This window comes from Ascaphus truei, chromosome 4, assembly GCF_040206685.1.
Source record: "Ascaphus truei isolate aAscTru1 chromosome 4, aAscTru1.hap1, whole genome shotgun sequence".
NCBI classification, from domain to species: domain Eukaryota; kingdom Metazoa; phylum Chordata; class Amphibia; order Anura; family Ascaphidae; genus Ascaphus; species Ascaphus truei.
The window spans coordinates 331,719,923-331,743,294 of NC_134486.1; the positions used below are offsets into that span (position 1 = coordinate 331,719,923).

Here is a 23,372-nt window from a genome sequence, read left to right on the forward strand (position 1 = left end):
ATATTAACTCCTGGGAAGATTGGCAACTGTCTTAAATGTTTTCTACTTTTGAATAATCTTTCCCACTGTAGAATGATGGACTTTAAATTGTTTGGAAATTGCCTTTTAACCCTTCCCAGATTGATGGGCAGCAACAATTGCTTCTCTAAGATCATTGCTGATGTCTTTCCTCCTTGGCATTGTGTTAACACACACCTGAATGCTCCAGACCAGCAAACTGCTAAAACTTCGGCTTTTGTAGAGGTGGTCACACTTGCTGATGATCAATTAATCAAGGGCATTTGATTAGCAGCAAATGTCTGCTACTTAGCATCTAAATTCCTATGGAAGCAGTAAGGGTGTACTTAGTTTTTCACACATAGCTTCTCCATTATGTCTTTATTTTTGTTAAATAAATCATGACACAGTGTAATATGTCATGTGTTGTTGTTCATCAGAGGTTGAATTTACGTAATTTTTAGACATGCTGACAAACAGATGATTGTTATTATGTCCTGATATGTAAAACCATGGAATTCAAAGAGGGTGTACTTTCTTTTTCACATGACTGTATACTATACACTATATATTAGTTTTTGGTATACGTCACTTTATACAGAACCTTGAACATCAGAACAAAGATTACTTTCTTAATTAATGTGACAGTGGTGCTACCCACTAGCTGGTTTAGCTGACAGGCTAGAGCTGGTGCATTGAATAACATAGATTGTGGGTTTTGATCCTGTTGGGCCTGACACCAGTATCCCCTTCTTCATAATATGCTTTAGATTTGTCACTATAGTTTTATGCTAATCCTTGTGTGGAGTGTGAGACATTTAAATATAATTTGCATATCTCCCAGGTAGCTACGGTGTGCTCCCTTTTGAGTACAGGTGTCTTTCCATAGGTTTGGAGGGAGGTTTGAGGGGATATATATATAGCACTTTGCACTATAGTAAAGTAGGTCTCCCTCACTCATATATATTTGATTTAAGATCATATCTGATGGGCAATTTTACAAAATCTGGATGGAACGGATTGTATGGTGGATTAGGATGTAATGTATCTATTAAACTCTTTAGTGCCCAATCTGCCTTCAAATTTCCATAATCAGATTTTAGTGAAAATCTGTGGATTGGATTTTGATAGTATCACATCTGTACAAATGGACTTTAGTATATTGATTTTAATGAAATGATAACGCTGCTGACATTTCTAGCACACAACTTAACTTTAGTGCTTGTTTGTTAATCTATACATGGAATAGTATACAAATAGGGAATATCACATTCATTTTCCAGGGGCACACTGTCATCTGCAGTTTATAGCAGTATAATCTTTTGCTATATCTTGTATATCAATTACCATTCCTTGACACTCCTCTAAACTATTTTGTTACGTACAACATAGTGAAACATGTCAAAGAGCAGCAGAACACCTGTTGCAAGGTAATGCAGCTGCTGTAAAAAAAACTCTCTTAGCAACTGCTGAAAAATAAGCATCAGCACAACATTCAATTGAGTACATAGAGAACTATTCAACCAAAATCAAAACATGTAAAGCAAGGTTTATTTCAGCCAAATACTGTACAGAGTATAAACTAGAAACTTTATTAAATGATTTATGGAAAACATACTATTATTATGTTTATTTTAGACAGAACTCTGGGAGATTAGGCAAAGCATTTTTTTTAAATTTGATTCACTGATAAATTATTATATTTGTTGGTATTGTCATAAATTTGAGGTTCCCTCATTAAAAGTATATTGCTGTTTAGAAATATAACATACTGCATTTTCTTCCACTACAAAAATCACATTTGCTAGTGTAGCCCCCTGTAAACAGCACAGGCTATACCTATCTTCCTTCTGTGGTAAGTCCTGTTAAGATCAGGCACCAGTAATCATTATGGGTTTTCCCCCTTCATAGCCCTATCCTGAGTGGTAGATGCAGGCCTGGACTCTGCTGCAGGCGTGAGCAAGAGGGGAGGTTCTGCTGACATCACGAGGGGCGGGGCTAGCTCTATATTTAGCAGCCAACTCCTGTGAGTAGAGTTAGTGTTGATAGTGATATCGAGAGTCTGGAGTTGCCGGTTAGTTATGCCGGAAGTATGCAGTTCAAGTAGTATGCCGTGAGTCGAAGAATCCTGCGGATCGGTCCGAGGAGTTGGAGGAGACCGCGGTCTCCCCTGCGCAGAGTGCAGGAGCAGAGAGAGAGAGAGGAGTGGAAAGATTCAGCTTCCTTTAGTATAGCTGATAGAATTATAGACTTGGTGGACCAATGCCCTCACCCCACTGCCCGGGGTGATGGGGAGAATCCAAGACCCACTGCGAGGCTAACCTCGGGGGTGGGCCACGGGGTATTGAAGCCCTAACCCAGACAATCCTGTCGGAGGAGAGACTTGGAGGGAAGGAGAGGAGGAATTATCTATGTGGAAGGAGAGTGGCGTAATAACAAGTCTTGCTGTTGTTGTTGCGGCTACTGGAAGCCACTACCGTTAGGAGATTGCTGATCTGTCAATAAAAGAGACTATCCGTTATTACCAAAGCCTATCTGTGTGAATTGGAAGGTATTACCCTGGGACCCAAGGGGTTCTTCTATACAGGTCCTGTCCCATATTCCTGGGAGTATAGAAGATGGAGGCGCTGCACCACTAAGAGATCATGGAGGCTACCACCCCAGAAGCCCGGTCCTGGCTCCCCCACAACATCGCAGGAAGCTCAGGCCCTCCTGTTCCTCACAGGTACGCACCACACCGCATGTAATCTGCCCTCATGCACGCTAGACACCACCATAGAGTCTGGGGGAAGCGGGGAAGCAGGGTTACACTATTTTAACAAGATCCTTTCGCCTGGACTCACTAACCTCCAATACACAATTCTATGTTAAATTTCATTGACTTGAATGGCAGGATCGAGTTGCATTGGTTAGTGAATGACACCCTTTGCTGTAATGTTAAAAGTGCTCCTTTGTTACACTAGATCATAGCTAAACTAATCAAATCAGAATAAGACTAATATGGTATAATGACTGAAATAAAGATAACACGTTCCAAATTACATGTTCCTTATATAAATCTATATATCTATATATATATGTATGTATATATATATAATTATTTTTTAAATATATATATATATAATATATATGTATATATATATATATATATATATATATATATATATATATATAAATAAAACATTACATATACTGTATATATAACATTCTAAAACATTGGCAGACAACAAATACATCCCAATATTCTTAATTCAGACATGATTGCTTTAAATCTTACCTGTACTCCATCCGATGCAGGGATATAGCTCGCTCTTTTGAAAGTGTCTGTGACATTTCTGAGGATTTCCACTGAGATCAGTAGATCCCCTGCATAAAAATGCTTCCTCTGAGTTAAATCAAGTAGTGTTTTGGTCACCTGAGACATGCCCTCCCCTGCCAGCATTCGTTGTCCCTTGGCAAGATGCTCTTTAATCTGTGTTCATCAAACAAATGACAAATATCAGAAACCAAAACACAAGATTCTAAAATGAAGAAAATCTAGTTGTACAAATCTGTTTATAACAGGACTTTTAATTAATAAGAAAACGTTGGAACAGGAACATAACATTTATTTCCTTATTTGAGAAAACATAAAAATGTTGATCACAATGGGTCAAAGTTGCCTACATCTGTACTTTGTCTGTAATGCAGTATTTATTTGTATAGTATTTAGTGCAGATAATTGCATTTTTTCTGCACTAAGTACTGTGCTTTTAATATATTTGTGAAACTATTTAATAGCCACATTTTATGTCCTAATTATGGTGAAGGTGTTTTCAAGGATGTAAATACAAAGTAAAATACATCAAATGAATGTTTATATTCAAATTAATGTTTATATTAGTTAAGGATAATAAAGCAGAGCATCAAGGCAGCAGTACAAATGTTGGTAACATTGTCCTTAAAATGAACACGCGGCATTAGATGGCAATAGATGGCTATTCACTTCTAAAGATCTTATTGATGGACCCTCTTTCTGTGCTTTCTAGAAAAGTTCTTGTTTTAATCGGTATCAGACAGATGTAGGTACTGTAGGTGCTCAGGGCACGCTGCTTTCAGGGGCCCACACTTAAGCTCAGATGCCTCTGACTTACAAGAAAACCATTTTCTTTAGAGGAAAAAGGGTCAATCAGAGAAGGAGAGAAAGAGGACATAGGAAGATAGAACCAAGCACAGGAGGTAGGAGGTGGGACAGAAATCAGAGGAGGAGCAGGGAGGGACTGAGCGTAGAAGCAAAGTGAGAGACAGACTAGAAACATTGAGAGGGGGAAACTGGGACATGAGGTGTAGAGGGATGGAGTGAGAGAGAAAAGAGGGCACTGAGGGAGGGGAGCACAGAGGTAGATAAATACATGGGGGGCACAGAGGGAGTGATAGACATGGGTCCAGGAGGAAGAGAGAGACAAAAATAACACAAATAATTTTGTTTGTGCGTATGCATATATACAATGGTCTTTCTGTAGGTAAAAGGTGTTTGAATTGTAAGCAAATAAAAATTTATTTCTATCTAAATTATAATAAATAATTCATAAAGAAATGATTGGAAAAACCTTTATCTATTCCTATTCCAAATAATTTTATAATCACGATAGGGAGTTTCTTGTTAATCCTTAAAAAAGGTACCAAAATCCACTACATTTGATATGTATGTGCTTGGATGTAAGTATGTATATAATATTCACACACACATATATTGTGTGTGTAAAATACCCCCGCAGGCCGCCAACATCTTCATTGTGGCCGCGCATGCGCAGTACAGTCACGCATGCACAGTACAGGTTCTTGGCTGCGTTGGCCATCTTGGTGCACCTTGGCTTGCGCAGAGAGGTACAAATAGGTGGCCATTACACTCATGGGCTCCGCGGGACTACAACACCCAGCAGCCACTAGGGCTGCTAGATCACATGGCGTGAAAAAGCTAATCGGGCAGCAGCAATCCCCTGCGGCCATTATAGATACATTTGTCGCGCTGCGAGCCACACCAGTTGGAGCTGGGACATCAGAGGGTAAGAGTGTAAGTGCAGGGCATCAGTAGGCCCCTGCACTAGGCCAGAGACCACCTGTTAGGCCCCAGCTAGGCCCCAACTCCCACATAGTTTTTGGCTGCTATAGGGACAGGCCCTTAGATAGGGATACTGCCCTGGTTAGCATCAGTAGTGTCAGGGACACAGCAGAATGCCGCGCAGCAGTTGAAGCCTATGGTCTGGGACTAGACCACCACCGCGAGGCAGAGACTATCTTCATGGTGGGACACTCCAACCGGATAACATCCCACCTGGAGGCGGACGCTATCATGGACAATGTTGCTGGATCAGCGGATCCCTTATCTCCAGTTGGCGCTAGAGGGTGGTGGAGCACCCGGCAGGTATATGACCATTCTACAAGTGCACCAACAGTAACATGCAGGTGTGGGCAGCGATGTCACACACACTTTGGGTGGGTTGACTCTGTAGAAACCAGGGTGGATGAGTGCCATGGGGCACCTCAGTACTTTGGGGTAAAAAAAAACAGGGTGTGGACACAGTGTTGGGGGCACAGTGTGGGGATTATGGCCCTGCGAGGCCTGAGTGGTTCTGTATTATCGTTATTACTATTATGCATTCAGTAAACTTGTTATACTATACCAGTGTGTATTACCTATATGTAGTGTCTTGCACGGGGTTATCTAACACTGTTAGGATCCTGCACAGGTGGAGGCGCTGTCACCCCAGGCTCCCAGCCACAGCGTTTCAGGCCTCCTCTGAGCCACCGGTAACACACCACACACACAGTAGCTGCCAAATCTCCCAGGGGTGGGGGAAAGTGTGATATATATAGACAGACTAGAAACATTGAGAGGGGGAAACTGGGACATGAGGTGTAGAGGGATGGAGTGAGAGAGAAAAGAGGGCACTGAGGGAGGGGAGCACAGAGATAGATAAATACATGGGGGGCACAGAGGTTCTGTATTATCGTTATTACTATTATGCATTCAGTAAACTTGTTATACTATACCAGTGTGTATTACCTATATGTAGTGTCCTGCACGGGGTTATCTAACACTGTTAGGATCCTGCACAGGTGGAGGCGCTGTCACCCCAGGCTCCCAGCCGCAGAGTTTCAAGCCTCCTGTGAGCCACCGGTAACGCACCACACACACAGTAGCCGCCAAATCTCCCAGGGGTGGGGGAAAGTGTGATATATATATGCTGATAATAATAAATGGATATCGCACAGGTCCGTCCTCTCCCCTGTGTTCCCTGCTCCTCCATATACTTCCTGCTCACCTGTTCTCCTGGCTCCTCGTGTGCTTACTCCTTGTTCTCCCTGCTCCCCTCCTGTGTTCACTGTTTACCCCTTTCCTCTTCTGTGCTATCTTCTGCACTCCTTTCTTTCTCCCTGTGCTCCCTCCTGTACTCCCCATCTGCTCCCTGCTCTACCATACTTACAACTCTCCCCTGTGCTCCCTGCTCCATCTTGTGTACTATTCCTGTGCTTAGGGTGACCAGATGTCCCGGTTTAACTGGGACAGTCCCGGATTTTAGTCCTCTGTCACGATGTTCTGGGGTGCTATCCTGGTTTTCTATCCCGCTGGCCACCCATGTGCAACTGGCACTTGCTGACTGCTCATGTGCGATTTGCACTTGCCGGCTTCTCGTACACATGAAATCGGCGTTTGCCAGTCGCTCATGGGCTTGCTCGACCAGCAAGCTCCAATTATTCATGCACATGTGCACCGGTAAGCTCTGATCACACATGTGGCTCTTTGTGCATGCGTAGTTGGTGAATGCCGACTGCGCATGCGCAACATTTGTCCCGTTGTTTTCTGTGACACAGATGGTCCTACTTGTGCTCCGCCCTCCTCCCCCTGTGTTCTATGTGTAAAGCTGATAATAATCCATGGGAAAGGTGGGCCCCACATGGGATATTGAACGTGCATGCTGCATTCCTCCACTCATTCCTCGGAACGCCTCTGGAGGAAATCTCACACTCTCGCAGACTTCCTTCACTACAAATTTATGCTGTCCTGTTTCAACTCTGCCCTCTTTCAGACTAAACAAACCTACTTTTCTTCACTAATCAACACACACAAGTCTAACCCTCGCAAACTCTTCTCTGTCTTTGACTCTCTACTCAGAGCACCCTCGGCTGCCTACTCTTCTTCCATCTAATCTGCTGCCATCTCACCTCAGGACTTTGCTGACTATTTTAAGGAAAAGGTGGAAAGTAACCGCACGTCAGAACATCCCCTCTGCTTCCTCGTCCCATCCCACACCCCTTACTAACTCTCCTCCTGCCTTACTTGACTCTTTTTCCGCTGTCTCGGAGGAGTATTTGTCACTGCTGATTTCCTCTTCTCCTTCTACCACCTGCCCTCTTGACCCCATTCCCTCCTATATCCTAAAACCTCTTGTTCCTACTATAATCCCTACCTACGCTCACATACATTTTTAACTCTTCCCTCTATTCTGGTATCTTTCCCTCCTCCTTCAAACATTCAACAGTTATACCATTACTCAAAAACAGGAAGCGTGACCCTACCTGTCTTTCTAACTATTGACCTGTCTCCCTCCTGCCTTTTGCCTCCAAACTCCTTGAACGTCTTTTATTCTCTCGTTTGCTCCATTTTCTCAACACCTATTCTCTCCTAGACCCTCTACAATCTGTCTTCCCCGCACTGCTCACTCCACTGAAACAGGCCTCACTAAAATAACTAATGGCCTCCATGCTGCCAAAGACAGAGGTCATTACACCCTGCTCATACTACTTGACCTCTCTGCAGCATTTAACACTGTGGACAACCCTCTTCTCCTCCACATAGAGAGAAGGGATGGGGGAGAGAGAAGGGATTGGGGAAGAGAGAGAATCAATTGGTGGGAAAGAAAGGATGGGGAGATAGGGAAGGGATTAGGGAGAGAGGCAGAAAATGGATTGGGGAGAGAGAGAAGGGGTGTAGAGAGAGAAAGAAGGGATTAGGGGAGATAGAGAAGGGATGAGGGGGGAGAGAGAATGGATGAGGGGAGAGAGAGAAGGGATGGGGGAGAGAGAGTAGGGATGGGGGAGAGAGAGAAGGGAAGGGGGAGATAGAAGGGATGGGGAGAGAGAGATGGGATATGGGAAGAGAGAAAATAAATTGGGTGAGAGAAGGGATGGAGGAGAGAGAGAAGGGATGGGGAGAGAGCGGATGGTGGGGGAGAGAGAGGGGATTGGGGGGAGAGAAAAGAGACGGGGAGATAAAAATAAAAGGGATTGTGGAGAGAAAGAGAAGGGATTGGGGAGAGAGAGAAGGGATGGGGAGAGAAAGAAAAGGGATTGGAGAGAGTGCAGGGATTGAGATAGAGAGAGAAGGATTGAAGTAGAGAGAGAAGGGATTGAGGGAGAGAGAATGGAGGCGATAGAGAAAGACCAATGGAGGTGATTGGGGAAAGAGAGAAGAGATTGAGGGGAGAGAAGGGATTTGGGTTCGAGAGAGGAGCGATTTGGGGAGAGAGAGAAGGGATGGTGGAAGAGAGAAAAGTGATGGGGGACAGAGCAAATGAATGGGGGGTTAGAAAAGGGATGGGGCAGAGAGAGAGAAGGATTGGGAGAGTAAAAAAGAAGGGATTGTAGAGAGAAAGAGAAGAGATTGAGGGGGGAGGGAGAAGGGATTGTGGGGGGTGGGAGAGAGGGATGGGGGAGAGAGAGAGGGGATGGCGGAGAGAGAGAAGAGATTGAAGGAGAGATAGAAGGGATGGGGAGATAGAGAAGAGATGAGGGGAGAGAGAAGGGATGAGGAGAGAAAAAAAAGGGACAGGGGGAGAGAGAAGGGATTAGGGGGAGAGAGAAGATATTCGGGGGAGAGAGAAAAGTGATTTGGGGAGAGAGAAAGGATAGGGGAGAGAGAAGAGATGTGGATGAAAGTGAAGGGATGGGGAGAGGGAGAAGGGATAGGGAGAGAGTGAATTTATTGAGGTAGAGAGCGAAATGATTGAGGGAGAGAGATGGGAGGTTATAGAGAAAAAAGGGATTGTTGAGAGAGGGAGGGGATTTGGACGAGAGAGAACGGATTATGGCGAGATAAGGGGAGAAAGAGAAGGGATGGGGAGAGAGAGAGATTGGGGAAGAGAGAGAAGTGATTTGGAGAGAGAGAGAAGGGATGTGGAAGAGAGAAAAGGGATGGGGAGTGAGCGAACAGATGGGGGTGAGAAAAGGGATTGGGAGAGAGAGAAGGGATTGGGAGAGTGAAAAATAAGTCATTGTTGAGAGAAAGAGAAGGAATTGGGGGGGTAGAGAAAGTCCCATGGGACGAAACGTGTTGGTGCGTTTGTCTTTTTCACCCTACTGTGAGCTCATACAATAAATACCCTTCAGTTTTATTCTGGAGTTGCCTGTGAGTTATTTTTTCATTCAGGACTCCTTCTGGTTGCTGTGCTCCTTTGCTCCACCCACTACCACTTGTTTCTACTCATCAGGATTGTTGCAGTGGAACACTATCTACTACTGGACTACAGGATACCCCTAAGGGCAGGTAATGGGCAGTAGCCCTTATATTGGTACCTTTGACCCTAACAGTGGGGAGGTTTATGTATAAAGAGGGGTTTGTGCATTTCTGATCATATGTGCGGTAGTCAAGTAGACTGACCGCTAGGTCGGTATTTGCCCCCCCATATACACACAAATGGACTTTTATACCCTATGGATGAATTACAGTGTTCCTATTTTTGATCTTTCAATGACTGTGATGATATATAAACTGTGCACACTGATATTGAGCACCATTTTCTACACAAATCTATATTGGGGGGGGAGAAAAGGGATTGAGGGAGCGAGAGAGAAGAGATTAAGGGAGAGAGAGAGAAGGTATAGGAGAGTGACAAGGGAGGGGGATATAGATAGAAGTGAGAGGGATCTAGAGGAAGGATTGGAAAGGCAGAGGATTGGGGGAAGAGAAGGAAGGGATTGGGGAGAGAAAGAGAGGAGATTTGGGAGAGAGCCATGGCATGAGGGAGAGAGCAGGGAGGGATTGGGGAGAGAGAAATGGGATGTAATTTCTCCTCAGAAGGACTTGGAGAGACTGGAAATATGGGCAGGTTAATGGCAGATGAGGTTTCATACAGATAAATGCAAGGTTATGCATTTGGGACACAAGAATAAAAAGGCAACATACAAATTAAATGGGGATAAATTGGGGGAATCCTTGATGGAGAAGGATTTAGGAGTGCTTATAGACAGCAGGCTTAGCAATAGTGCCCAAAGTCATGCAGCAGCTGCAAAGGCAAACAAGATATTATCTTGCATTAAACGGGCAATGGATGGAAGGGAAGTAAACATAATTATGCCCCTTTACAAAGCATTAGTAAGACCACACCTTGAATAGGCGTACAATTTCGGGCACCAATCCTAAGAAAATACATTATGGATCTAGAGAGAGTACAGAGAAGAGACACCAAATTAATAAAGGGGATGGACAATCTAACATGAGGAGAGGCTAGCTAAATTAGATTTATTTACATTAGAAAAGAGGCGTCTAAGAGGGGATATGATAACTATATACAATATATTTGGGGACAAAACAAGGAGCTTTCAAAAGAACTATTCATCCCACGGGCAGTACAAAGGAATCAGGGCCATCCATTAAGGTTGGAGGAAAGGAGATTTCACCAGCAACAAAGGAAAGGGTTATTTACAGTAAGGGCAGTTAAAATGGGGAATTCATTATCCATAGGGACTGTGATGGCAGATACAATAGATTTGTTAAAAAAAAGTTGGACATCTTTTTAGAAAGGAAAGATATACAGGGATATACCAAATAAGTATACATGGGAAGGATGTTGATCCAGGGATTAATCCGATTGCCAATTCGTGGAGTCAGGAAGGAATTTATTTTTCTCCTTATGAGATATCATTGGATGATATGTCACTGCGTTTTTTTTGTTTGCCTTCCTCTGGATCAATAAGTAAGTATAGATATAGGATAAAGTATCTGTTGTCTAAATTTAGCATAGGTTGAACTTGATGGACGTACGTCTTTTTTCGACCTCATCTTCTATGTAACTATGTTACTATGATAAGGGGAGAGAGAGAATGGATTGTGGCAAGAGAGAAAGGGGATGGTTGGAGAGAAAAGGGATGTGGGAAAGAGATAAGAATGGGTGAGAGAGAAGGGATGAGGGGAGAAAGAGAAGGGACGGGGAGAGAGAAGGGATTAGGGGAGAGAGGAGATTGGGGAAGGAGAGAACAGTGATTTGGAGAGAGAAAGAAGGGATGTGGGAGATAGAGAAGGGAGGGGACAGAGAGAGATAAGGGATAGGGAGAGAGAGAAGGGATTGTGGTGAGAGAGAAGGGAGGGGGGAGAGAGAAAATAGATTGGGGGGAGAGAGTCAAAGTATTGGGCCATAGAGAGGATTTGGGGGAGAGAGGGAAGGGATTGGGGAGAGAAAGAGAGAAGAGATTGGAGAGAGAGAGAAGGGATGGGTAGAGAGAAGGAGGGATTGGGGAGAGAGAAAAGGGACTGAGGGAGAGAGAGAAGGGATTGTGGCGAGAGAGAAGGGATTGTGGTGATAAAGAATGGATGGGGAGAGAGAAAAGAGGAGGGGAGAGAGAGAAGGGACAGGGGGAGAGATAAGGGATTAGGTCGAGAGCGAGAGAAGAGATTGGGGGAGAGAAGGTATTGGGGGAAGAGAGAAAAGTGATTTGGGGAGAGAGAGAAGGGATAGGGGAGAGAGAGAAGGGATAGGGGGAGAGAGAAGGAAGGGGGGAGAGGGAGAAGGGATAGGGGGAATGGGGACTGCTGCACTAAGTAGCAAAACTAACACAATTAAAAATTCACAAAATACAGGTAAACCCTGTTATAACGCGGTCCTCGGGGTCCACCCCGAGACCACCGCGTTAGTAACGGGGTCACGGGGAAAAAATGGCCGCCGCATTGGCGCATCATCATCCTCTCCCTCCAGCAGCACCCTTCACCCCGCGGGACAGGAGATGGGAGCGGGGATGTCCCTCTGGTCCCCGTTTCCCACTGTCACCGCGTGACAGCCCGCGGTGAAGGAGATGGGAGCAGGGATGTCACTCCGGTCCCCGCTTCCCCCTGTCACCGCGTGAAAGCCCGCGGTGAAGGAGATGGGAGCGGGGATGTCCCTCCGGTCCCCGCTTCCCCCTGTCACGGCGTGACAGCCCGCGGGGAAGGAGATGGGAGCGGGGATGTCCCTCCGGTCCCCGCTTCCCCCTGTCACCACGTGACAGCCCGTGGGGAAGGAGATGGGAGCGGGGATGTCCCTCCGGTCCCCGTTTCCCACTGTCACCGCGTGACAGCTCGCGGTGAAGGAGATGGGAGCAGGGATGTCACTCCGGTCCCCGCTTCCCCCTGTCACCGCGTGAAAGCCCGCGGTGAAGGAGATGGGAGCGGGGATGTCCCTCCGGTCCCCGCTTCCCCCTGTCACGGCGTGACAGCCCGCGGGGAAGGAGATGGGAGCGGGGATGTCCCTCCGGTCCCCGCTTCCCCCTGTCACCACGTGACAGCCCGCGGGACAGGAGATGGCAGCGGGAAACGGGGTGAGTACACCAACATTTAAAGAGTGTGTGTGTGTGTGTGTGTGTGTGTGTGTGTGTGTGTGTGTGTGTGTGTGTGTGTGTGTGTGTGTGTGTGTGTGTGTGTGTGTGTGTGTGTGTGTGTGTGTGTGTGTGTGCGTGTGTGCATGTGTGTGTGTGTGTGTGTGGTGTTAAAATGGCGGCTGAAGGACAAAAGATGTTAAATCCAGCAACAAAAGGGTTAACCAGCAATAGGCCAGGCAGTAAGCTGCAGGTACCCTTGCACAGGAGAAGGGGTTAAAGGGATGCCTCAGGCAGTGCTGTACATGATTCATGCTGCCTTCCCATGGCGAGGGTGGGGTGGGCTGCTGACATGTGAGGGGGGGTGGGCTGCTGACATGTGAGGCGGGGGTGGGCTGCTGACATGTGAGGGGGGTGGGCTGCTGACATGTGAGGGGGGGTGGGCTGCTGACATGTGAGGGTGGGTGGGCTGCTGACATTTGAGGGGGGGTGGGCTGCTGACATGTGGGGGGGGCTGCTGACATCTGAGTGCTGTGAGAGCTGTGTGCTGTGAACTGTGTGTAGTGAGAGTGTGTGCAGTATGCAGTGTGTGCAGTGAGAGTGTGTGCTGTGTGCAGTGTGCAGTGTGAGCAGTGTGTGCAGTGAGAGTGTGTGCAGTGTGAGCAGTGAGAGTGTGTGTTGTGTGCAGTGTGCAGTGTGTGCAGTGAGAGTGTGTGCTGTGTGCAGTATGCAGTGTGAGCAGTGTGAGCAGTGAGCAGTGTGTGTGCAGCGTGTGCAGTGTGTGCAGTGACAGTGTGTGCTGTGTGCAGTGTGAGCAGTGTGAGCAGTGTGGGCTGTGTGCAGTGTGTGCAGTGAGTGTGTGCAGTGTGCAGTGTGCAGTGTGTGCAGTGTGTGCAGTGTGTGCAGTGAGCAGTGTGTGCAGTGAGAATGTGTGTTGTGTGCAGTGTGCAGTGTGCAGTGTGTGCAGTGGGTGCAGTGAGCAGTGGGTGCAGTGAGAGTGTGTGCAGTGTGCAGTGTGTGCAGTGTGAGCAGTGAGCAGTGTGTGTGCAGTGTGTGCAGTGAGAGTGTGTGCAGTGTGTGCAGAGTGTGCAGTGTGCAGTTAAACGGGAGCCACGGGAAAACCGCATTATAACCGAATCGCGGTATAACGAGGTGCATTATAACGTTGTTTACCCATACAAGATAAACTAACCAAAACCACCAAAACAGAAAAAATATTGTAGTTTAAATGTTCTGGATTAAGGGATACTTTCTGCCAATGAAAGAATTAGGGGTCTGTTTACAAAGATAATATTTTACTTTTATTAAATTCAGTGTCAAAAAGTAATACAAACCTTCACAAAATGTGCATCATATGTATAAATACTTCATACTTATCACGCATAATTTGTTCTAAATGATTTTTTTATGCATATCATCATGCTTGCTACAATATAAATTAAAACAGAATGGTGTCTATTTTTTTATATATAACTATTCTTAGTAAATATAAATTATTACTGTAGTATTTATAATAGGCATGCTGTGAAAATAATACGTTTTGGTAACCTGTACTGTATATTACATTAATTAAATGCAGCCAACTATTACATTTGGGTTTATACATAGCAATCTAATTCTTAATTAATTTTATTAACACTTTTTAGGGTTCATGTCAAGTAAAATTGGTGAACAATTGTAAGGCACTTTCTCCTTTTTTTGGCACGCAGAAATATAATTTTTCTAGTGCATACAATTAACATCTGTATACCTAGTATAGGCTATTTCTATACACCAACAAAAATGAAAAACATATTTGTTATGCTGATGGTGTTGATTGAGAAATTTTAGGTTAGTACAACACAAAATTAGATTTCCATAGGCCAATTTTGGCCAAAAAGCCACTTGCGAAGACATACAGTAGGACCCATAGTATTTAAAGAACAGTAATTATGCTATAAATAAATCATATTATGCAGCACCTAAGGCTGCAGCCACGCAGCTGCTGAGCGTGCTCATGCTTGAGAGAGGTGACATCACCAACTCTCCAAGCATGAGCGCAGGGTGTCCTGCATATTTTTTTTCGAGCGCGAGTGAGGGAGGGGGGCGTGGTCGTGCATTGACTGGCGCTGATTGGTTGCTGAAGGGTCATGTGACTTCCAGAGACTTCCAAGTTTCAAATTTAGTCAGACTTGTGCTGGGAGGAGAAGAGAGCACAAGGGCTGTCAGTCTTCCCCATCTGGGGAAAGCATGCCCACCCGAGGCTCAGGTTTGGGGACCATCAAGACTCATTGCCCCATACTACCGGGGTATGCACCCTCCAGAAGTCTGGGACTTCTGAGATTCCATTCTGCTGCAATGAAGAGCTGCAGTGATGCACAATAAACACTGTTCAATATACTTCTGCTTGGGTGTCAGTTCCAGGGCAGGAGGGGTGAGGTGTTGTGGTGGGAGCTGATGTCCTGCAACCCGGGAGCCCATCACAACTGGAGGCGCTGAAGTACCAACAAGAAACTCAGATATCACATACAGTAAGCCTGTCCTGGTCTCACTACCATCATGCAGACGACTCGGTATTTCCTGAAGCCTAACAGGTACCGCACCACACACATTATTAACAGCAGTAGATCTCCCAGAAGGGGATGGGACGGACGGTGTTTTATATAGGCACCACCCTGAGGAAGATCCCCCTGTGGGATCGAAACGTTGGAGTTATGTGCTGTATTTAATACATTTATTTTCATTCACCTGAGTGCTGTCTCCCTTTTTGCTGCTATGCGGTAATGTATACTTTTATTATTTATATGGGACATGCACCTATTCATTATTGAATTTCTATTGGAGTGCCAGTGATTTTTTATCATATATAAATATATATATATATAGATAGATAAATAGATAGATAAATAGATAGATAGATAGATAGCTAGACAAAGAGATAGATAGATCGATAGATAGATAGATAGATAGATAGATAGATAGATAGATAGATAGATAGATAGATAGATAGATAGATAGATATATGTAGCCCTTTTATCATACCCCCCCTAAATGAGATTGGGGGGTACACTCCTTCTCGGCTACTTTCAGGTGGTTTTGGTGCTGTGACCTGCTGGCAACAGGAGGGCTGAGAGCTCTGTGGTGGTGTGGGGAGAGCCAGGACAGGGAACAGGAGGGACAGATTACCTTGATATCTATTGACGGTGCACAGCGCCTCCAGCCAGTGAGGATCCCCTGTAAATCTTCAGGGGATGGACCCCCACTTACACTCCTTCAGCCAGAGACCGGAACTCACACACAGCAATGTCTTTTCTATATTTATTCACAGACAGCTCCAGTACAGAGAATGTAGGCTTCCATGATGTCTAACAGCAGATATATTCGCTCTAGATCAGATCCCTGTCTAGATAGCATAATTCCCTTCCCCATCCCAGCATGGGAGGGAGAGACTTTCTCTGACCTATCTAACTTCTTCTCTCCAGTATCAATCTTAACTGACAATTTGGGAAGATGTCTCTAATTTGAACATCCTAGGGGAGTGTCTCTGACTCATAGTAAGCAAGAGCCGGATACAGATTGGCCCACACACATCATGGGGCGTTCCAACCAATATCCACCCCTCCGAATGACATCCTCAGAGTTGCTAGGCATGCCCTTGAATATGGATATACAGTATTATTCAAGGCTGGAATACACACACACAGGCCTAATAAAGGAATTAACCTTTCTACTGCCTGCACTAACAGGACTGACAGAGGAAAGGCCCAGAAAAAGAAGTAACTGCCGGGAGGCTATGTTACATATACATTATATATATATATGTAGCCCCTGTTCTACCCCCCCCCCCTAAGTGAGATAGGGGTGGGTATGCCATTATCTGCTACTTCCAGGTGCTGGTGCAAACCTGTAGGTAACAGGAGGGCTGAGCACTCTTCTGTGGGGTCTGATTTTCTCCTGGCTATATCCTCGTAGATGGTACTATGCCACCTGAAATGTAATACAGTATGTCTAAAACGGAGCTCATCATATTTCCTCCTAAACCAAGCCTAATATCCCCTTTTTCCATCACAGTAAACAGATTTTCTGAATCTGTATTACAGATTCGTGAACATTTTCAAATGAGCTGCACTTCAATCTTCTCCATGCTGCATAACTGAACAATGAATTATTTATCTGTCTAATTTTTACACCTTCTAAACAAAACATTAGATGATAGATCACATATCATGCTGTTGAAAGTACTGTACTTCATGCATTGCAACTGTAAATTATTATATGATGATATTAAAATGAAAATAGAATAAAATATTGTGCAGGATTCCGAATATATGTCACTCATTATTTTTGAGACATATTACAAAAAAAGAAAATGATATGATAGATTTCTTGTTTTAAATATTATTGCAATGATGGTATTATCAAAAGAATAAAAATGTCCCCAGAGGATTAAAAAAATTGTTATGTTTATATAAATGTGCATGGTGATATTTTTCATAGCTCAGGTTATTTGCAGAATCTGCCTTTTATCTGACTTGATACCAATGAGTTACATTTTCATACACAGCTGCATAATAGGAAGTAAACACAAAGGACAAAAGCTGGCTTTGCACCTACTGAAAGCTGCAAGTGTCTGTATTCAGCTGATATGCATCTTGCAAAGCTTGGCTGTTCCCAGAAGGCTACTCCATGAAGATTGAGCGAGCAGCGTCTGCTAGTGGTGCCTATGAGTCACACAGGATGCAGAAAATGTTTTAGTTAGTCGCAGCAGCAATGCTGAAATAATAGAAATACAATCTATCAGATCGCTATTTTTAAGCCATTACATTGGGTAAACATTTTAACTTATATATTGTTAAATGTAAATTTGTTTTAAAATCACATTTGAACAAATGATTCTTTGTACTGTAAGATATGATCATGAACATTTAAGTGCTGCCAGAAGCAAATAGTATTATGTTTTATACATTACTTATAGCCTCAATTTTTGTTTTTTTTACATAAAGAAACGGTTACCAGTTGCGTTCAGAGGGCATCGATTGAATGCCAGGTCTCCAGCTGGGGTTCTTTTCCATACCATAGACATCAAATAATCCTCAGGGCAGATTTCATAAGGAGCTGTGAATAAGAGTGAGAGATTTATATTAAACACACACATCTACGATTTTTAAATTATCTGTCACACTACTCAGTTTTCAACATGCCCAAGGATAGGACTTGAGTAGTCCTGAATGATTGCTTTTAAAAACATAAAATAGATTATGAAAGTCGCTCACCAAGCATTTTTTGGCTTCCTTTTAATAAATGTTATTCTGTGGGCATATTTGTTATTTCACCTTTGTGACAAAATAGTTAATAAAATAAGAAATAATGGTATTTGTTATATTTTTCAAGGCTATTTCTGCATTGCTTTGCAAAGAAAGATTTTAAAAGACTGTAGTATATGTATTTAGTTGGGATACATACATAGTATAGAAAAGAGTTCTGAGGAAACATGGCTTCAGGAATTCTGCAGATTTGATCCTTATACGTTTGTAAGCAACAATGAAGGCTATTTGTAGTAATTAGTAATGGGTGGTCTGTTACATAGTTACATAGCAGATGAGTTTGTATAAAGACATGTGTCTATCGAGTTTGAACCATGTTAAATGTAAATGATGGAGGTATTCATCCTATGTTTGTATTTACAATATATTGATCCAGAGAAAGGTAAACAAAAAAAAACAGTGAAACATTATCCTAATGGGGGGAACAAAATGCTGATTCTACTAATGGCATTCAGATTTTTCCTGGATCAATATCCTTCCTATGTTTATTTATTTATTTGGTAAATCCCTGAATACCTTTCTTTAAAAAAAAATAAAAGGTGTCTAACCATTTCTTAAAGAAATCTATTGTATCTGCCGTTACAGTCCCCATGGGTACTGAATTGCACATTTTAACTGCACGTACTATACAGAACCCTTTTCTTTGCTACTGGTACTGACATCAAATACAAACCATTTCGCCCAGCTAGAGTAGTCTTCCCATTTGTCTATCTGCTCTAAAACCTCAAACCTAAATTTGATATGTGGCTTTCTTTAGTATTTAGGATAGCCATATGTCTATCCAAGCATATTTTAATTTGCTTACTGTATTAGCTCATACCACATTTGTTGGGAGGCTATACTATGAACCCCTTATGCTGCCACCCTCCAGCTTGATAGCATGACCACTTGTTCTTACACTTCTCTTTCTCTGAAATTTGTTTCGCTCCTGTATGTTTTTGAAACCCTTTAGATTTTTGAAAGTTTCAATCAAATTTCCCCCACTCCCTCCCACCCTTCTTATTTCTGTCCTCTAAATGAACATATTTAGGTACTTTAGGTTTTTCAGATAAGTCTTATGAAACATCTTTGTCACTGATTTTTACACAATCTCCAATTTATTCACATCCTTCTGGAGATACTGTATGGTCTCCAGAACTGAACACAATATTCAAGGTGAGGTCTCACCAGTGATCTAAAAAGTGACATCACCACCCCTCTCTTTCTGCTGCTAATACCTCTTCCTATACAACCTGACTTTCTGCATTGCTTTGTTACATTGCTTGCCTTTTAAGTCTGCTGAAATAATCACTCCCAGGTCCATTTCCACTATAGCAGTTGAGAGTAAAGTGCCATTAAACCTGCATTATTTGTTGCATTAAATTGTAGTTGCCACACCCTTTACCATTCCTCCAATCTACCTAAATCATTAATCATTTTGCAGACTCTGTTGTGCCATTTGCAAAATAGGTATATGTTCCCCTTCTTTATCACTAATAAAGATATTAAAGAGCACCGGTCCCAGTACAGAACCCAAATCCCTGAGGTACTGGCCAACTTCCCCTCTCTGTCATCTATCCTTTAACCAGTGTCTTATCCATTCTACCACCTTGGAGTCCAATCCCAAGCATTGCTACATATTCAGCGGCCATTATCCAATCATGTCTCTGAGCCGTTTTTGTAAAGTCAGCTTTATTACACGCGGGATTCACTCGTTATTCTTCCGTGAATGCTGCCAATCACACCAATTGTTTACCATTGTTGATTTCTTTGAATGACCTGAATTCTGATTTGTTTGAATGCAGTTCTTCGCATATCGGCCAGAGGGCAAAAATGAATTCCCTTTGCACTATCCACCGTAGTCAATTTGCAGGTGTTTAAAAAACAGATAAAAACAGAGTCTACCACAGTGATTCATTGTAAATTGACCTTGGTCGCTGCTGACGTTATCAAATTTAGGCGTTTTCATAATTTAAGTATGTAAACACAATGTTTTATACATTATTCTCAATTGCTGAATAGAAATACACTCAACAACATGTCAAATCCTTAGACTAAACCGAACTGTAGTTATACATTTTTGTGCTGGAACAGAAAAGAAGGCGACTTTAGCCGAGATATATGATTATATTATTAAGAACTATGATTTTGTCAAATTTTCATCCAACCATTGTGGGTGGAAGCATTTGAAAAGGCAAACTTTAACTAATGAGGATTGCATTTTCGCACAGCCCCTCATCTGGGAATTACAAGAGGTTATTGGTTTGTGCTCCTAACTTTTGCCGGTATGTTTGCTCATGGAGACTTCAAAAGGAGAAAGGCCGGGTTTAATCCATTTAAGATTCATACTTCCCAACCCTGCAATGACAGGTACCAACACTGGCTTACCAATACGATTGCAATAACGAGCCGATCATCACTGAAAACCTGGTGAAAAGCAATCCTTGCTACCTGGCCCTACCTGATTACCTGCTTCAGCAGGCACCTGTCAACTATAATGCAGACTACATGAGTGACCCTATCTTGTACGCACAATACACCTCTGACAGTGGCTCATCGCCACCCGGTTGGCAAAGGTTATAATGAAGGAAAATATAATGTACTATACAGTATTAACTTTAATTCACCAATGACACTACAGTAATGTATGCTTGCCATATCAATGCTTGTTCACATGCACACTAGAGCGTGACTTGACGCATGCACACTACAGGAAATAATAGCATAATTACCAGCTTCACTCTTTTAAAACTTTGCCACACTATTATTTTGGACAACACACTACTGTAAGCACTGTACAGTACTGTAGTATATGATCAATTCAACTATATGCAATAACATGTACTAATATTTTACAACAAGATGTTTCTTGCTTTTATTCCACTGCCTGGTTAATGGAAAACATTGTGTGATGCATTTTGTTCATATTTAATCAATTGTAACAGTTACACAATTTCCATTTCCTGGTTACACGCACATTGGGAATCGGACTTAGAAATCCAACGGGAATTTTTTTTTGTGACAATTTAATTTTTATTGAGAAGGAGAGAATAATTGTGAGCTTTAAACAAAACTGTATATGATGCAATGTTTTCATAGTCAATCAATTTTTACATTGTTAAAATGACAACATTTTTATTTTATCAATGATGTTGCATTTTGCGTTATAATTAGACTTTGCATGTGTAATTAATTCAGGTAAGAAACCACAAAAATAAATAAATATTAATTATAAAAAAATTGAGGGGGAGGGGATTCTATTCAATACCTTCATCTTTTGCTAGACTTGATCTGCTTTTCATACTGTTTATCAAAATATTACACAGACACAAACATGGTATCTGGGAGTGATAACTGTTTATTACATTTTAAAACAATTCCAACAGTTGTTTATTAATCCTTCATGATCATCCGTGCAGTTCTCTAAGACAGAACAATTCAGTTGCATCTCACCACCCCCCACCCCAACAAGGCAAAAGCATGGGACTAGCTACAGTATCAACACCTCCCACGGACAATGAGAACACAAAGACAACGGTTTCATAATTATTCTGCCGACAGAGAAATGTCCTTTCTCAAGAGACATTCTTTTTTTTCTTGAGGAGAGAATAATTGTAAGCTTTATAAAAATCCATATACAGTATGATGCTATGTTTTCATATTCAATCAGTTTTACATTGTTAAAATCACAACATTTTTATTTTATCAATTATGTTGCATTTTGCAGTATAATTAGACTTTGCATGTGTAATTACTTTGGGTAAGAAACCCCAAAAATAAATATTCATAACTTTTATTCTATATTTATTATTTATTAAAACATTATGTGATGCATTTTTTTAATATATTTTATCAAATTTTACATTAGAAAAATCACTACCTTGTTATTTCTCTATGAGTTGGCATGCAGTACCCTGTACTGTAATTTTTTTGGGGGGTGGGGGTAATTATATTCAATACCATCAACTTTTTCTAGGCTTGATCTGCTTTTCATACTGTTTATGGAAATATCACACACACACACACACACACACACAAACATGTTTTCAAGGGAGTGATAACATATTCAATGTTAAAACAGTTTAATTTATTTCATTGTACTGTAATCCCACATGCACATCTGAGCATTAAAGCTAAGCAAGAGGCATTCGACTTTTTATCAACACCTCCCCCGGGCCATGGGACCTTCTAAAAGAATGGCACATTATATTTGAGTCTTGGGTTCTTGGCTGAGCAATTACTTTGCCTGGTTTCACATGCATGCTCATGGGTGATAAATCCTGCAATGTGATTTGTCTAGAATGACTTCACTGCCAATGTGAATTTCAAGTCCATAAAAAAAAAGCATTTCATTTTTTCTTGACAAGGCCTTAATAAATGAGTGATTTTAATAAAACATTATGTGATGCATTTTTTTAAAATATTTTATCAATTTTTACATACATAATATCACTACTTTTTTATTTCTCTATGAGATGGCATACAATACCCTGTTCTATAATTTTTTTATTGGGTTGTGGGGGGGAAGGATGGAAATTATATTCAATACCTTCAACGTTTGCTAGGCTTGGTCTGCTTTTCATAGTGTTTATGGAAATATCACACACACAAAAACATGTTCTCAAGGGTGTGATAACTTTTATTCAATTTTAAAACAGTTCAAATTATTTAATTCTACTTTAATCCCACACACATTCGAGCAGTAGACAAAGAAAAAACTATTTAGTTGCACATTCCCATCCCCACCACCCTCACAATAGGACGTTCACACATAAAGACACATAATGTTTCAGGCTTTGGCTATTGTGGTTTTTAATTCCATGGGGTTTAGCTGAGTCACCTCACCTGGTATAAATGACCGTGCATTTATTTTGTCATTGAAAGAGGGGGAACAATTAACTGTTATTATGCACACAGTACAATGTGCTTGGACATCCCCCCCTTCCAGTACTGCAGTATCTTCTGTGGAAAAAAAAGGTTGCAGGATTAGTGAATTGAAGGCCTTGACTGTTTAACACTTGACAGCCACACAAAATGAATAAATTATAACTTACTGTACCTGTAAACTATAATGAATTTTTAGAAATAATAGGTCACATGTCTAATACAAATACTGTAAATAATGTATAGTGTATAATATATACAAAGTGGAGAGTAAGAGCAGACATAAAATGGTTAATGTTCAATTGCCTTTAATATACTGTACAGTAAGGCTAACATTTAAACAGGTTATTCTCAGTACCATATTTACCTGTACTATACTTACTGTACCTGTAGTTACATTACTACAGTACAGTACCTTACCACATGCCGGTGGCATTCCCATTACGCTCTAAAAGAACAGGCAAAATGCTGGTAATAGTCAATATAGTTGTTGCATTTTTGTACAGTGTGTGTCATTCCAAAAACTGTTTATTCCTTTTATTAATTCCTCCTAGTTGGACGGTTTAACAACCTTTCTTATATGATCCTTCAGCGCATGCCACACAAGTTCTATAGGGTTCAAATCTGGTGATCTGTAATGGGAGGGGAAAAAATGACAAATTA

At 42.2% G+C, this 23,372-nt stretch overlaps 1 protein-coding gene across 13 annotated transcripts in view; it reads right to left on the minus strand.

The window, feature by feature from the left end:
* ADGRB3 (adhesion G protein-coupled receptor B3) overlaps positions 1 to 23,372 on the minus strand; it is an 892,370-nt gene that overhangs the window by 433,706 nt on the left and 435,292 nt on the right. For all 13 annotated transcript variants that reach the window (XM_075598089.1, XM_075598088.1, XM_075598086.1 and 10 more), the window contains 3 exons: positions 17,536 to 17,637; positions 17,137 to 17,243; positions 3,275 to 3,469 (listed from right to left, as the gene is read on the minus strand). In XM_075598089.1, the coding sequence (XP_075454204.1) occupies positions 3,275 to 3,469; positions 17,137 to 17,243; positions 17,536 to 17,637 (404 nt within the window). The remainder of the gene's footprint in view (positions 1 to 3,274; positions 3,470 to 17,136; positions 17,244 to 17,535; positions 17,638 to 23,372) is intronic.